This window comes from Schistocerca gregaria, chromosome 4 (genome assembly GCF_023897955.1).
Source record: "Schistocerca gregaria isolate iqSchGreg1 chromosome 4, iqSchGreg1.2, whole genome shotgun sequence".
Taxonomy (NCBI): Eukaryota; Metazoa; Arthropoda; class Insecta; order Orthoptera; family Acrididae; genus Schistocerca; species Schistocerca gregaria.
In genome coordinates this window covers 369,874,375-369,890,080 of record NC_064923.1, presented here as the reverse complement: position 1 = coordinate 369,890,080, position 15,706 = coordinate 369,874,375, and the positions used below count along the sequence as shown (strand labels likewise).

The 15,706-nt window shown below is 42.5% G+C and overlaps 1 protein-coding gene across 1 annotated transcript in view; it reads right to left on the bottom strand.

Annotated features, from left to right (window-relative positions):
• The window catches only part of LOC126365871 (max dimerization protein 1-like), a 636,903-nt gene that overhangs the window by 100,737 nt on the left and 520,460 nt on the right, over window positions 1-15,706 (bottom strand). The window contains exon 4 of the mRNA XM_050008560.1: window positions 14,534-14,648. Coding sequence (XP_049864517.1) covers window positions 14,534-14,648 — 115 coding nt within the window. The remainder of the gene's footprint in view (window positions 1-14,533; window positions 14,649-15,706) is intronic.

The following is a 15,706-nucleotide window of genomic DNA, read 5'->3' as shown; positions in this document are numbered from 1 at the left end:
TCAAAACCATTCGACGAAATCAGAACGTAATCCAAAGCAGCAAAGGGCTTTATGCTTTTTTAGCGCTTTTGTTTCGCGCTCTTCTGTGGCGGATCACAGGGGAGGCGTGGAGGTGGGGGGGGGGACTATATAATCATGTGCAGTGCAAGGTGACTCTATGACACCCCCATCCCACAGATCGACAAAACCCTGTTGGATACGTCGATACCAATTTAGTCTCACCGCTGCTCTACAACGCCCGACCCTGTAGACAACTCGTTCGACACTCCTTAGATGGGAGATTGTCTACCTACAGGCGCTAGAGCAGGTTTGAAACTACAATGCTGGCTAAGTCTCTGACAAATACATTTTTGAAGTGCTCAACAAATACGCGTGCGTGGAAGCGGTAGTGTTGCCGAACTGGTGAGGGAGGGGGGGGGGGGGGGTGTTCATTCAGCACATCCTCTGATCATGCGAAACAGAAGAGTTGAAGGAAGCATAAAACCTATTTGCCGGTACAGATCAAGTTCGCATTTCGTCCATCGTTTTGACCGGTCCCTAGTGATTCCACCTTACACACCAGAGCAAAAATCGCTGTCGCACTACACTCCAAAAGAGTCATACCACGTTCAATGGGGATGCAACCCTATGATGTCCTTAGAGTAGAGTTGGAACACCCAAGGGGCCGTGGCCGTGTCGAATGTTGTAAAGAACGTATCCCACTGCAAACCGCCGTTTTCGAGCGCGAAATGCGTGGGATTCAACGCCCCAAGGTTTCATCGACGCCCTTCATGGCACCTCCTGAGGCCTCTTCGTGTCGATTCCGAGTGGCGGTGTGTCTGAAGTGTTTCCCTCGATCATCTACATAAAAACCGCGTGTTTTCATCGCCAGGTGTCGCGATCCTAACCTCCAACGCAGAGGCGGCAAAAGAAGAGGTGAAATAAAGGTAAGCGGGGGTGTGACGACCTTCGCATAGTGTGCAACGTCCACGGTGGCTTTGGGCACAACTGCGGTGAAATTTGACACGAATGAAAGATCATTAACCCACCTTGAAGCTCACATTAGTAACTGAGCTGTGGTCCACTTTTCGCATTTGCCGAAAGTTTTCTGTTTGAAGCACGTCTGAGCCCGAGGGTGACTTAACAGGGCCCTTCGCTTCTGCACCATTACAGAGAAAGGCTGTGGGCACATTTCAATCGAATTTCAAACATATACGTCGCAATGGGTGGAAATTTCGAAAAATTGATCTTTTAATTCTGTTGCGCACTGTAGTGTAAATCGGAGTACGCACTGTAGTGTAAATCGGAGTACGGGCCCAGTAACGCCAGGAGACAGACGGAAGGGCGGAGGACCAGACATCGATTTGCAGCTAGTAGATAGCATTATCTAGTCGTGGAGCGGAAAGCCCATTACGGAAATCCCTGGTAGTTTGTGTGTCCGCGGTGCGTCCTTGGGCAGCTCCCAGGAGCCGCAGAGGCAACGACAGCTGCCCGCCACCCCCTCTCTCCAGACTACTGCTGCTGCTTTGGCTTTCTTTCTGCGGGCGCAGGCGCGGCCGGCAGCCGTCTCCAGGGGAGCGCATTGTCTCGCGGGATGAGATAGCTGCGTCAGGCGCAACACAAAAGCGGTCCGCGCCGCTAAGATATTAGAAAGTAAATTCGAGAGGTGGCAGGCTCGCTACATTCAGTCCCCGCGAGTTGACAAGAAAGAGCAGTGCCGCGAGCAGAGACGGCCACCTGCCCGCGTTGCGCCGAGCCGCGCCGCTGTCGCCATGCCAGCCACCTGACATCCCGCCGTCCGCGCCTCAACCCCCACTCTAATGAAATGCCTTGCCGGCTACACGTCAACGCATCCAGCCTCGAGCGGGTTCTTTTTGCCAAATAAATCTGAAGTGTTCCCTTTCCCACTGCCTTTCCTGTTCTTCTGGAAATATGCTCAAGAAACAAACGATGCCAGAATGTACAACTGACAAGCCACATACGAAACACACTAAACTCCCGATTATCATAGTTATTAGACCCCAGACTCCGCGGGTAACGGGAAGGGCAGGGATAATCAAAATAGGTTTGTTTTCACAGGTGTTATTCACTGCATTTACAAAACGTACTACATATAGCATCTGAAAACCTATTGCGTAATATTTTGACGTTCCAACCGCGAGAAGGCAGTCGTACGATAAATTAAAAGTCTGAATGAGTTTGTATCAGAACGCAAAACAAATGATCTTCAGTTTCACTGTAACAAGATCCTTGTAATTTATCTACATATGTACGCTCGAATAGTTCCCTATCCTGGTGAGGTATACAGGGTGAGTCAAGAGGATAGGTACAAACTTTGATAGGTAATACTATTGGTGATTCTGAACAAATAATTTCAAATGAACACATGCCCTTTTCTTAACAGTATCCGAAGTACAGGTGTTTGAAAATAATAGAATTCTGACGCATGTCGTCCTTCACCATCACGCACATGTGAATGCAACCAAACCGAAATTAGGCTAAGTAGTGTTGTCACTTTCCTGAAACCACACGCTTTTTCCCCACATCAACATTGACTTAGTGGGCCGCTGCTTCCAGCAGTAGAGTACCGATACGTTGTGAATGAAAACACACGAAACACCGCTGTAATATTCTACAGTACTTGTTATTTATTTCACAAACCCGTTTTCGGCTGTTACGGTGTCATCAGGTACAAAAATATGTATGCCGTGCAGCGAAAGTTTTTAAGATTAAAGATTTTAAAATAGTACATCTACGGACTAACGCAGTTCGCAAAGATGAAAAACTTCAATGTTAGATTCAAGAATACAAGAGGAATTATTTCAGTGAAAATGCCACGTAAGATTTTTTTACTATTGCGCCAATGTCGTGTGTAACGCACTACATATTCAACCAAGAACTGACGAAACAGTCAATCAATGCAGTACCGGTATGACTTCATGGCAACTGCCTTTAACATCAGTTGGCCGGCCTTATGGTACTCTAAATTACAGAAATTTCGAAGGAAACAAAATTCACGTCATTCCTTACTACATGGAACTTCCCACTCTTATTTTACACGCTTGTGCTCTGGTAAAGGGCCGTACGAAAGAGCGCAGATCAGCAACACAGCACCTGTCTACAAGTGCTGCAAAATGCATTGCAGTTGACGATGTACTTTTTGAATATCTCTTGTGAGGAACTTTAGACAAGTAAACAAAACATAGATTACAACATTTCATTTGTTATCACCTACATTTGTCCTGTTCCCCACTGTTTTCATTAGTTTCCTCAGAAACTGTTAAAAACACCACATATGTTCATATGACGTTTTTAGTTCAGAATCACCTCAATGCATTTACCTTTCTTTATGACCTACCTAATATGAAGTCTTTGTATCAAACGTCTGGAAGTGATACGTCATGGAGAGCAACTTCTGCTAGAGACAAAATGTTCCCTGACGCTAGGCGTCCTTTAGCCTGACCCTGGGACGACAGGACTACCAGGTTTTACTACGCAGGTGTGCTGCATAGTGCCTACGCCAGTAAATTGACAGTGTGCTGTTCACCAAAAAAAGAACCGCAAGAAAGAGTGTTTCTAAGGGGAGAAAGATGTCTGGAAGCGAAACACGAACTTTAATTTTTCTGGGCCTACCACTTTTCATGTGGAGCAGAGGATTCGATTACAGGCAACACACAAGGCAGGCTGTACTCTGCGTACGTCCTGCCGCCCCTCAGGGGCATAACCAATACAAATGCGTACCTAATATCACCAGGAATTGATGCAAATACTTTTTTCGCCCTATAAATCACTTTACATCATTGACGAAATAGTGAGAAAACGGGGGTACAAGCCTTGAAATCTATCACGTTACATTAAAATTGCATATCATTTAACTGAAGTCTGACGCAAATTCATTCTCAGTTTCAACCCAATGCATTATTTACGCATTAGTCACTACCAGCTGACAATTTATTTCCAAAACTGCACTTAAAACACACTGAATTTCGTTATAATGAGAGTTTTCAGCGTTATATGCCTTGCAAATGCATAGAAGGCGCTATAGAAAAGAAATGAAAGCAACTGCTCATTGAAACATTGCCTTGGATAGTGCAGCGTTTTATCGTACATGCAGGTTGACTGAAAGAAGAAACTATATGAAATACGTTTCAAAGCTTTCACTACGTTATAATGTGTACATTCCGACAGTTTAACGGGAAGAATATCGAATATTACGAAATGAAAACGGAAGGTAAGTGGTATGAGGAAGGTGAGAGGGGGAGTACAAGATGTTTTTCGATGTTGCAGACTATCAACGGTTACGAAGTAACAAAAGTACGAGCAATTCTGAACAACGCTGAATTTTCTGAAAAGTTAACCACACATAAATGTATTGCAACATTCAACGTACAGAGAGGACCAGGACACTAAAGAAACCGGCAGTCAAGTGCTTCTACGAAGGGCACGCTCTGTCTAGATCCATGAAAAGAAGAGTAAAACTTTCGTAACAAGTTTCCTGACGTCTGAAGAGACGAGCAGAATCGTAAACGCCCACTGACTTCAAGCTGTTGCTAATCGTCTTTTGCCTGACGCGTATCCGGGTATACAGCTGATTACAAGACTGCGGTCTATTTCGCTGTTTAACTGCTGTTCTTCCGGTGCAAGACGAACATGCAATTTAAAAATGTTTTCGCGACATCTCATTTCCATTTAACTCCCGCTAAAAGACGGAAAGCAGTACTCAATACTTCACGTGATAATGTAAGTTTTAATAACATACACTCAACATGCTGGCAGCCATTTATCAACAAAACAACTGTAGTCTGGGAAAATATGAATAACACCGAAAAGCCTATCAGTAGGTAATGGTGAGAAACTGCCGTCAGACGTTGTCTTTTAGCATCACAAATAAGGTAGGACGATCGCAGTAGATTTGCGGCTTCAGGTAACCCCACAATTCATAACCACACGGATTAAGGTCTGGGAACCTGGGAGATCAAACATGACGACCGTGGCGGCTCAGCACGCGACCCACACTCACGCATCCCGGTGCGCAAGAGATATTTCACCCGTGTGGCAATATGGGGTGGCGCGCCATCCTGCACGAAAGTTCGTACCTTCCACCAGGTGTTTATCAGTCAGGTTAGGGACGATGCGATTCTATAACACAACGGCGTACCTGCAGCTAATTTTATACACGATTCTCATGCGGATTCACTGACTTGTTGCAGTCGAGAGCCATCTGCTGGCAGTTTTAGCGCGCTCTTTCGTTTCAATAAAATCCCATGTCGTTTCAAGCATGTGTATCAATTTTTATCTTTCAAAATACACTATTCCGTGAATTAGTGCATTTTCAAATACTAACGGATTTTTGAGTCACCCTGTATATGTGTGTGTGGTGTGTGTTTGGGGGGGGGGGGGGGGGATGTCCGTAAGGTGGTGGTGGTGGTGGTGGTGGTGGTGGTGGTGGTAGTAGTGCTAGTGAATTATGCATGTGTGCCGACGAAATAGAAAGTGTTTGTCAACATACACCTACAGTCCGATTAAAATTACTTGACAGTTGACTTCTTACACTTGCCGCTGCAGTGTTGCCACATCGGCTGCAGGATATCGACCGGTTATGGGCGACGCACACACACACACACACACACACACACACACACACACACATACGGCTGGTCACTTCATAAATGCCGTTAAATGTGTAACGCGGAGCAATGTTGGAGACATGTTGGAAACGGGAGATGCTCTGTCTAAAGATGATTTTAAGTGACCAATGACTGAACTTCGGCAGACGACGCGCTTTTTAACCAACTACAACCATGTGATGTGCAATGAATCCGAGGAAACAGCGGTCTACAGTCTGCGGCAGAACTAAAATCACGATCGCTTTGTTCACGACGATTAAAGCTAATCTCTACGAGCAAACTCCACACAGAAAACATTCAGTTTCAGAGGTAAAAACAAACTGGAATTTCCTGCTCTCATTGGTTACCAGAAGGTACCCTCACACTAGCACACGAGCTGTATAGTTACCAATCGACGAGCATTCGTCGTTGGCACTTGGGTGCAGATTATAGGCGACACAGACACCTTCCAAACAAAAAATAATTATAGGACGAAAACTAAGAGCATACAAATTCAATAGGATAATTGCAATGACGCGGCAAAGAATCAGAAATACAAAAACTGCACTTAAATCAAGTAACTGAATAAACATAATAAACATTTTTGATTATATTATGAAATAAAAATCTTATCAACGATTGACGAGATTTTTGTTGTTGCAATTTTCGTTTACATCTTTTCAAATAAACCAGTTTCGAGTACTCTAACCTATAATCTTCTACACGTCAGCTTCATACGCTAACCATTGCGCTTAGTCGCAACACTGTTGGGTAATTATATTTATGAATGTGGTGTTACAGTCGTAACGATGAACTGAAGCCTTAAAAAATTCGGCTTCACGCAATTTCGTGCGAAGATTATCTAATGTAAGCAGCTATCTGTGGTTATTGTAACTGTATACGTGAAGCTGAATCGCATCTTGTGAGGAAGTATCCTGTAGCGTTTTTGTTAATGCTGTGCATAAATTGTGTGCATTCCACCATTGGCATCGCGCACGCGCGCGCGCGCGTTTGTGTGTGTGTGTGTATGTGGGGGGGGGGGGGGGGTGTTAGGTGTTGTTGCAGTTCAGGCGTGACCCTGAGGGCTCTGATTGGACGAAACCCACTGCGTGAAGTGTTAATTATCTAGTCATTTTTATTGGACTATAGATCGAACGCTACTAAACTGATACTCTAGTATTTCCTTGAATGTGGGATTTCTGTATTACAATCTCATTTTCACGCGAGCTGATTTTCAGTACAAAAAAAAGCGATTATTACAGATCATGAATGGAGTGAGTATACCATGGTTATTGAGTGTAACTAACGTTACAGCAACTTTGCACGTGCAGCATGTCACAACCTTTCGGACTTCGACGAAACATTGGCATGAGTGGCATAGAAGCGAGCATCATACCAACAGATCGCACGAACTCTCGGCTACAGAGCTGTGACTGCGTAACGAGCGACAATGAGATCGACTAAGGACAAAAGGGTGGCACGCGGAGTCCGTATTGGATCGTGAGAAAGTTGCAGGATAATTCAAATGACACTGCAAACACACAGATGGTATCAGCTGAAATCTCGACAGAGGTAACAGAGTGTCACACCGAACCGTTGAGAAGAGATTCCTTCAAGTTGGTGTGCGTCGTTTACCGCTGCTACAATATTACAAACAGAGATTTTCACGGAGTATAGCACTGTGACACTCAGTGGCACTCTGAAATGTTCAGCCGTGAGTGTAGCGTCTGTGACAGTCAGATCTACGCCAATGTTTTTGTAAGAGTGATTCTCGAGTCCTGTACCTTCCCGCTGGAGGCGGAAATCAACCGTGTCCTTTTCACATTTGCCTTCAGCTATGGGAAGTAACCACTGTAAGACTATGTCTGGACGGGAGTCTGAACCGCCGCCGCATCTCCGCTGCGTTGAGAACCGCAGCGCGGCTCTCGCCCTGTCACAGTGGCCTGTTCTCCGACAGGGCACGTGATTCCGGTGGCGCGGCCGCTTACTCACCGCATGCAAGCCGGCAAAAGTTGCGACACCAACACTTCGCAAACAACCACACACTGGCAGCCCTACTTCAAGGTTATACAGGCCGCACGGTAGCTGGCCTATATCTGTCACGTTTCTCTGAGTCTAGGGTCATTACTACGTCTCGCTGTTAAGCAGCTAGTGTACACCCGAGATTACACTTTTCAAGGGCGTTATCAAAAATTAAAAATGTGCCTACAATTTCCGTGTGGCTATCTAAATGCACCTACGATTCCGCGCGCCTATTTAAATGTGCCTACAATCTCCGTGTGACTGTCTAAAATGATGAGAATGTCTAAAAAAAATTCCCGCCGAATCTCTTCCCTTTTACATTATTCTTCAGCAAAGCAGCCGTAAAATCTAATGAAGTCTTAATTCTGTATGTTGCGTGACACAATGTCTAGCCCATCGTTATGCTTGCACATGTAACGGAAGTGCACAGTACTACTTGTAATTACAAAAACAATTAAAGGGCTCAGCAACTGCTAGACAAGCGGGAAAACAAATATACAGGGAGTATAGTTAACTCCACCTACAGTCTTAAAATATTTATGCCTTCTACATCTACATCCATAATTCGTAAGCCACCTGACGGTGTGTGGCGGATGGTACCTTGAGTATCACTATCGGTTCTCCCTTCTATTCCAGTCTCGTCTTGTTCGCGGAAAGAAAGATTGTCGGTATGCCTCTGTGTGGACTCTAATCTATCTGATTTTATCCTCATCGTCTCTTCGCGAAATATACGTAGGAGGGAGCAATACACTGCTTGACTCCTCGGTGAAAGTATGTTCTCGAAACTTCAACAAAAGCCCGTACCGAGCTACTGAGCGTCTCTCCTGCAGAGTCTTCCACTGGAGTTTATCTATCATCTCCGTAACGCTTTCGCGATTACTGAATGATCCTGTAACGAAGCACGCTGCTCTCCATTGGATCTTCTCTATTCCTTTATCAACCCTATCTGGTACGGATCCCACACCGGCGAGCAGTATTCAAGCAGTGGGCGAACAAGTGTACTTTAACCTACTACCTTTGTTTTCGGACTGCATTTCCTTAGGATTCTTCCAATGAATCTCAGTCTGGCATCTGATTTACCGACGATTTATTTTATATGGTCATTCCATTTTAAAACACTCCTAATGCTTACTCCCGGATAATTTATGGGATTAACTGCTTCCAGTTGCTGACTTGCTATATTGTAGCTAAATGATAAAGGATCTTTCTTTCTACGTATTCGCAGCACACTACACTTGTCTACATTGAGATTCAATTGCCATTCCCTGCACCATGCGTCAATTCGCTGCAGATCCTCCTGCATTTCAGTACAGTTTTCCATGGTTACAACCTCTCGATATACTACAGAACGCAAAAAGCCTCAGCGAACTTCCGATGTTATCCACGAGGTCATTTATATATATTGTGAATAGCAACGGTCCTACGACACTCCCCTGCGGCACACCTGAAATCACTCTTACTTCGGAAGACTTCTCTCCATTAAGAATGAGATGCTGCGTTCTGTCATTTAGGAACTCTTCAATCCTATCACACAATTGGTCTGATAGTCCATATGCTCTTACTTTGTTCATTAAACGACTGTAGGGAACTGTATCAAACGCCTTGCGGAAGTCAAAAAACAGGTCATCTGGGAACCCGTGTCTATGGCCTATTATCACGCAATGCATTTCGGGCTTGCAGCGCCATCGTCGAATTTGAAGTCGTGGAGAAGATCTTCCCCGTGATCTGAGATTTTCTCGCAGCGAATGCCTTAGAGCAGTAGATTATCGATTTTGTGCTAACCGGTATGTTAATAAAACGTTATCAAGTGAAACAAATGGCTCTGAGCACTATGGTACTTAAGAGCTGAGGTCATCAGTCCCCCAAGTGAAACAAACCGTCTTTTTTCACCATAATTATTACAAGTGATCATGATTCCCTCAAGCATGAACGAGAAAAATAAAAGAAAGGGAGCTTTCCATGGCGTTGCACTATGGTTATGTCAGCTTGGCTCATCACTTCGTTCAACACAGCATAAAACCATCACGAAACAGGAAAAATACTCCATGGCTGTAATCGCTCCACAACAGCAACGTAAATAAGGTAAAAAACAAATTACAACTGAAGATGAACCCACAAATCCCTTAATGTAGAATTTAATACACTGTGACTCAACGTAGTTTTTGTTATACTTACTATACAATCAATACAATAACATCTGCAATAGTAGATAGCATTAAAAACATTATAAAAATGTTAAGGGCAATATTTCACATCCTCGGCAGAAAAAAACGCATTTTTCCGTAAGAAACCAATGGTCGCTCTGTACGAGAAAGTTCTGGTATACTTAGTACAAAATTACTAATAGAGCTTCCAAAACAAGTAGATTTTTTTTCTTTATATTTTACAGAGCTCTCGTTATAAGATGACTCAATAAATGATAAATAAATTATATGGTATGAATACGGCAAATGTGTCCCCTTCCTTACCTACCATTCTATACGGATTTAAGACACTACCGAAATAACGTCAACGTCATTCTGAAGGCCCGCAGAACAGATCTTTTTTTCCTTGCTCGCTACTTTCTTTATTTCGACAAAATGTGCCCTTCAGCAACGCGTTTTTCGCAATTTAGTTCGAGTCGTTTAATTAAGTCTCGCTGTCAAGGCGATGCTTGCCGTTCTTATTCAATAAAAGCTTTTTAAAAAGGTTTGAAGCAGCCAAAAGATCCGGAACAAAGATTTTCATCTAACAAAAGGTTTAACAAGGAAACTCAGCCTTGCTTGTGCTGTAGCTTGTTTTACTGTCGGCACGAAGCAAGTTCTGATAATTCGCACGGTATCCGAGGCACTTTGTCAGGCTCGACAAAAATGTGTTTCTTTCAAGTGTTTTTCCCCCTTCGCCGCCAATTGCTCTTGATAATTACGTTACGTTTCATTAAGATAAGTTTTATCTGCGAAAAAATAAATAGAGCATTGCATTACGATTTTATTCGTTCTGACATCAATAACAGCTTCTACAAGGAATATTTATTTTATGTGTCATTAAGGCATTTCTCAAAAGGAAATTAATTATTTCTACAGGTTGATATTTAAAATAATTACACAGAACACACTTATCGGACCTAGCTCATAATCATACAATACACGTCAAGATTCTCTCTCTCTCTCTCTCTCTCTCTCTCTCTCTCTCTCTTCCATACGTGGCTTCTTCAATCTACTCCAAGACCATTTTGTTGGTAGTTCTAATAGAACAGTCATCTGTGGGTGTTTACAAAATGCTCTACCTATGAGTCAACTTATTCGTCTAGATATTCATCAATAAGCAGTCTTAAGGAAAGGGTCATGTTGAGCGGGGAGTTGGAAAATTTACGTCTAAAATTTCACAAGGGATGTTTCCAATCAGTGTGGCTATATAGCAGTGACCTTTGCATCTCAGTCATCTTTCACTGACAAATAGAATATCAGCAAGTTCGTGACAAAGTATATCTAGGACATTTCTTTGTAAAAAGGAGTGACCCTTGAGATAAAATTACGCACTTTCCTTAATGTACAGATTTCGCTAACTTTAACACTGTGTACACGTTAAACACTTTTCGTACAGCATTAAAATTTTCAGCGGCGTGGTATTGTAAGGAGAGGCGTACAAATATGTGGCCATAATGATGTATTTGACAGTGAAAATTGTTAACATGGCGCTGGGTTATGGAACTACTAAATAAATATTCGGAGGAGCCCGACAGCGACGTCAACAGTTTTTAACGCTTCCAACAATTGCTGATTTCCACACGTACCCTTTACCATCCGAAACAACTGTTTTGTTTGTAGTCACATACTGGGCAGATCCAACCAATTTTGATGCTGATGTTTACTTAACATAATTAGTGACTTAATATTAGATTCTGTTTATATTCTGCAAATTGTATCAATAATTATAAACAACTACTTTCAATACTTATTAACAGACACTGTTTTGAATCCAAGGGATGATCTAGTTCAAGTGAACATTCTTCCTATATTCGAAGTCCTCGTTTCAGTTCCAGTACTTTTATTCTGCACTAAAACTGAAATTTCTATATAATCTGCCGTTTCTAACAGCTTGTTTATTTGTGTGTGACATTTGTTTATTGGAGACAGCTTGATACACCGACAGCAGGTGTCAACGGAAGAATTCGTTAATGTCATTACTCAGTTTTTATTTACTAGGAAGCGCACAAAAATACACCTTGCCTCAGCTCAAAACGATTTTGGAAAAAAAGTGTACAAGGAAATTAAACTAATAAATCAAAGAAATGGCTGGAATGGAAGACATAATGTCGACTATAATGAAAATGAAGAGGTGGGTGGACGGGACGTGTAACCAGAAGAGCATATTTCGCAAGCGAATACGTAAACAAAAGGCGACTTTTTACAGTTAATCCATATAAACTCTGTAGGCAAGGCGGCAAATATATAACAGGCTGCACACAGAAATTATTTTTATTGTTCAGTTTTTGTCGATTAATGAGTTAGTACGTACTATCATTTACGTCTGACCTACATTCATGTCTAGGTGCCCATATAAGCACACATCTCTCAGCAAGCCGTTGGCCTTATAAGCAAAACTACTTTTTTCATTTACGTAAGCAAGTCAGACCAATAGAACACTATGAACGAATAATTGTAGTAACTGAAACCACGAGGAAAAAAAATCGTCGATTCGCTATATATTCCCATAGAATACGCGCGTTGCTGTCTCATATCAGAAATCATTAAAACGTAGAACAGGATGTTGGTAATGCCATACGAGTGTCACATGCAATTCTTATGACATTTCGACATCGGCACTGGGTCAGGGCAGCGAGGTTTTTCTGCAAAAGATTTCCCTGAGACCTACAGATTGGAATTTCAAAATTTCCTGAATCAACTATGCGACACCAAGTTTTGCTTTACTAGTTTTCGTGGCCGTTAACGACATTTTTTTGAGTTTCCACGTCACTTATTAGTGATTACTGGTGATAGGCTCGCACTGTTATCACTAGAAGGAACCATCAGTGACCTTAAATAATTACGACACATCACGTTTCATTATTGACTGTCAGAAATTCAGAAGACGAATGAATGACATTAGTAAAACGATGCGAAACTTTAAAATTAATTACTGATGTACAAAACATGTGCGTTCATAAATGGATCTGTAATTATATTCTTCTATAAAATTAAAACCCAGGTGTTTGCTTTTAAGCGAATAACGACTTCACAGCTATTTGAAAAATTTGTGACGCGCACGTCCCAATTAATCACGCAATGGAAAACGTACCTGTGTCCGAGAACCCGCGGACAATGACGAAGATTTCAGAGGTCGGCGAGGGTGCCTAAGAAAGCCACAATCGCGCAACGAACATTAAACGTTTTAAAGCTGTTCTTGACAGGGATGGCTGTTACTGCTGAAACAACCGCCTTTCGGTTCTATCGCTTTTTCCCCACACAGATTTAACCTAACTTTAAAAACTGCTCAAAATAACAAGTTTCTGAAAAAAGCGATTTTCGGTTTTTTATTCCTACTACTTCCTGTAATAAAATCAGAAATAACACGAAGATTGGACAGTTTTAATTCAGTTTTTCTAGAGTCAAAATATTAAATGGGCAAATAAAAGAAAACTTTTTCCAACCACTCTTCACTGCTTTCCTGGCGAAAAGTGATGAATGATTGAATACTACAAAAACTCATCAATATTCAGCTATTGATTCTATTTTTTTTTAACTCACTTGTTTTAATCACGGATCATTACACTATATGAACATTACGAATAGTCAGCGCTAAAGAATGAAAACTGAGGCTGAAGAATCCTTGTTTTTCGTGTTAATTCGTCCGTTTTCAATGGCTACAAGCAGTTAAAGGCTTATTACGTTCACACAGGAAGCGTATCAGCTACTTTCTAGTTTTATTGTATACTCTGAATGAATTATTGTTACGTTTTTAATTAATTACCGTTTCCACAGTGCTCTTCCTCTTTTATAATTTCGCAGAAATGGCAGATTAATCCTTTAAAGCAAACGAAGCACTGGTACGTCACTTCGTAAAAGTATTTAGAGACTAGGGTTGGTGCCATTCTACTATTCAATTGATCAATTGATTTAAAGCGACCGCAGAGATACTACCATATAGGCCAGGTAGGTGTACCTGAACATTGCAGGTACACGCATACCTTAACGACACGCAGCAGCAAGGACAGCGACATTACCAATTCTTATGCCATATGTTTATTGCTCGTTTCTGTCGACCTGTTATCAAAACAACACTGGTCGCTTTTCCCATTTTCTGTATTTGAAACCAACGCACATTTACGAATAAAAATTACTCTTTTTTTTAAAAAAAAAGGTTTACTTAAAAACGAAAAATTTTTGCTTTGCTGCTATGACTAATTGATATACCGTTTTTTATAAGTGAGAAGTAAAAATACCTGTTGTAACCGAGACTAAAAAAATAATGAAAATACAGGTTATTAAGAACTAAAATGACGGTATCGGTCTTAACCGGTCGGTTTATCCAACCCCTACTCCTTTCTGCCTATCCTTACGCGACTGCACATCCGGTTGTTTCCGAAGCAGAATCTCAAAAGTGATTTGTAACGACCGCTTCAATTCTTCTACGAGTGTCTCAGAATTCTCCGAGATCTTCCTAAGTTTTCCAGTAAATTCAATTTTCCGTTTCTCCAACCAAGTCGCCACCCTGTGGCTGTAGTGACTTCACTTGCGGTAATATAATGTGAGAAACCTACTTACCCTAATACAAGAGAAATACCGCTCGAAGTCATAGTGGGTGCAAAACAGAAGGCGGGCCAACATTAGTGACAGGTTGTACAAGTAGGTAGGAGCGCTCCTTACGCAGTCTGAAGCGAGGTCTAGGCTAGGGGTGAGGCTGCCAGCAACCGCATGCAAGCAGGTGGACAACGCGGCGGACGCTACCTTTATGAACCGTTTCGCTTTCGTCAGGAGGCCCAGGGTGGTGTGCCGGGATGCTTCGGGTCCCAGCGGCACCATCTCTTTCAGCTTCTCCAGGCAGTTTCGCAGGTGGGCCCTCCTGCAACAGAAACATAACGACCGCTATTGGCATGCGGCTCATTAACGGGCAGAAATGTTGAATATTCTGCTAAAAACGCCAACTGACTACGTCATCGTTACGGCCTGAACATCACCCCATACTTATTAAATTCACAGCAGCACAATACCATAAAGCTTTGCGTCTATTTGTACATCATTTATTGCATTTTTTACTAAATTACACCTCCTGAGGATACAGTAAGTACACGATACGCATACACGATACAGCATCCTACAGATCTAGAGCTCTGGCAGTCATCAGCTAGTGTCCGAATTAAAAAAGTTGGCATTTGACAACTAGAGGGACGGACGTTCCCACCATCAACATCCCAAATTGGGGAGGATCTGGTATTGTCGGCCCACACAGTACTGCCATATCTTAAGCAGAAAATTTTCCGGACGCGAAAATACAGTCAATTCCACGAAAAAATGTAACTTCGACCTTATTTGAAATTAACGACAGATTCCTGGCAGCCTTCGAGACACTACATAGATCAATACCATACGTCAACTTCGGATCTTTCCCGCAGTTTTTGTGGGGGATAGAGGCTTCAAAATGATTTCCTATTACCGACGAGAACGGAGCGCTGTAACGGCGTCATGAAGACAGAACCTGTCACGGCAACGTCGCAGCTTTTGATCTTCAATGTCAGATGCCAACTAATTTAAATCACAACATAGACCTGCCTACGTAGTCTTTCCCGGCGTTCTCAGCTAGCTTGCCGCGTCAAATTCGTATAAAATCTGATGTTTTCGATTATTTCTTCCACCCCCGCCCTCACCCCTATTCCCAACCCATCGCTGCCGTCAGAGGCTAGGTATAACTGTCGTGAATAAGACGAGGCTCACAATTTTACGCTCCGAGTACGCCATCTCATTGGATAAATTACTCGTACATCATGATATGACGGATATGGCGAATGCTGAATCGGCGTCCTTTGCGCCCAGAGATTTCGTTTGTGCTCGCTTGTAGCGCCACTACTCTCTCATCAGGCAGTAAACTATGTCAACTTTTCCTCCCTAATTTCCTTCGTCAAG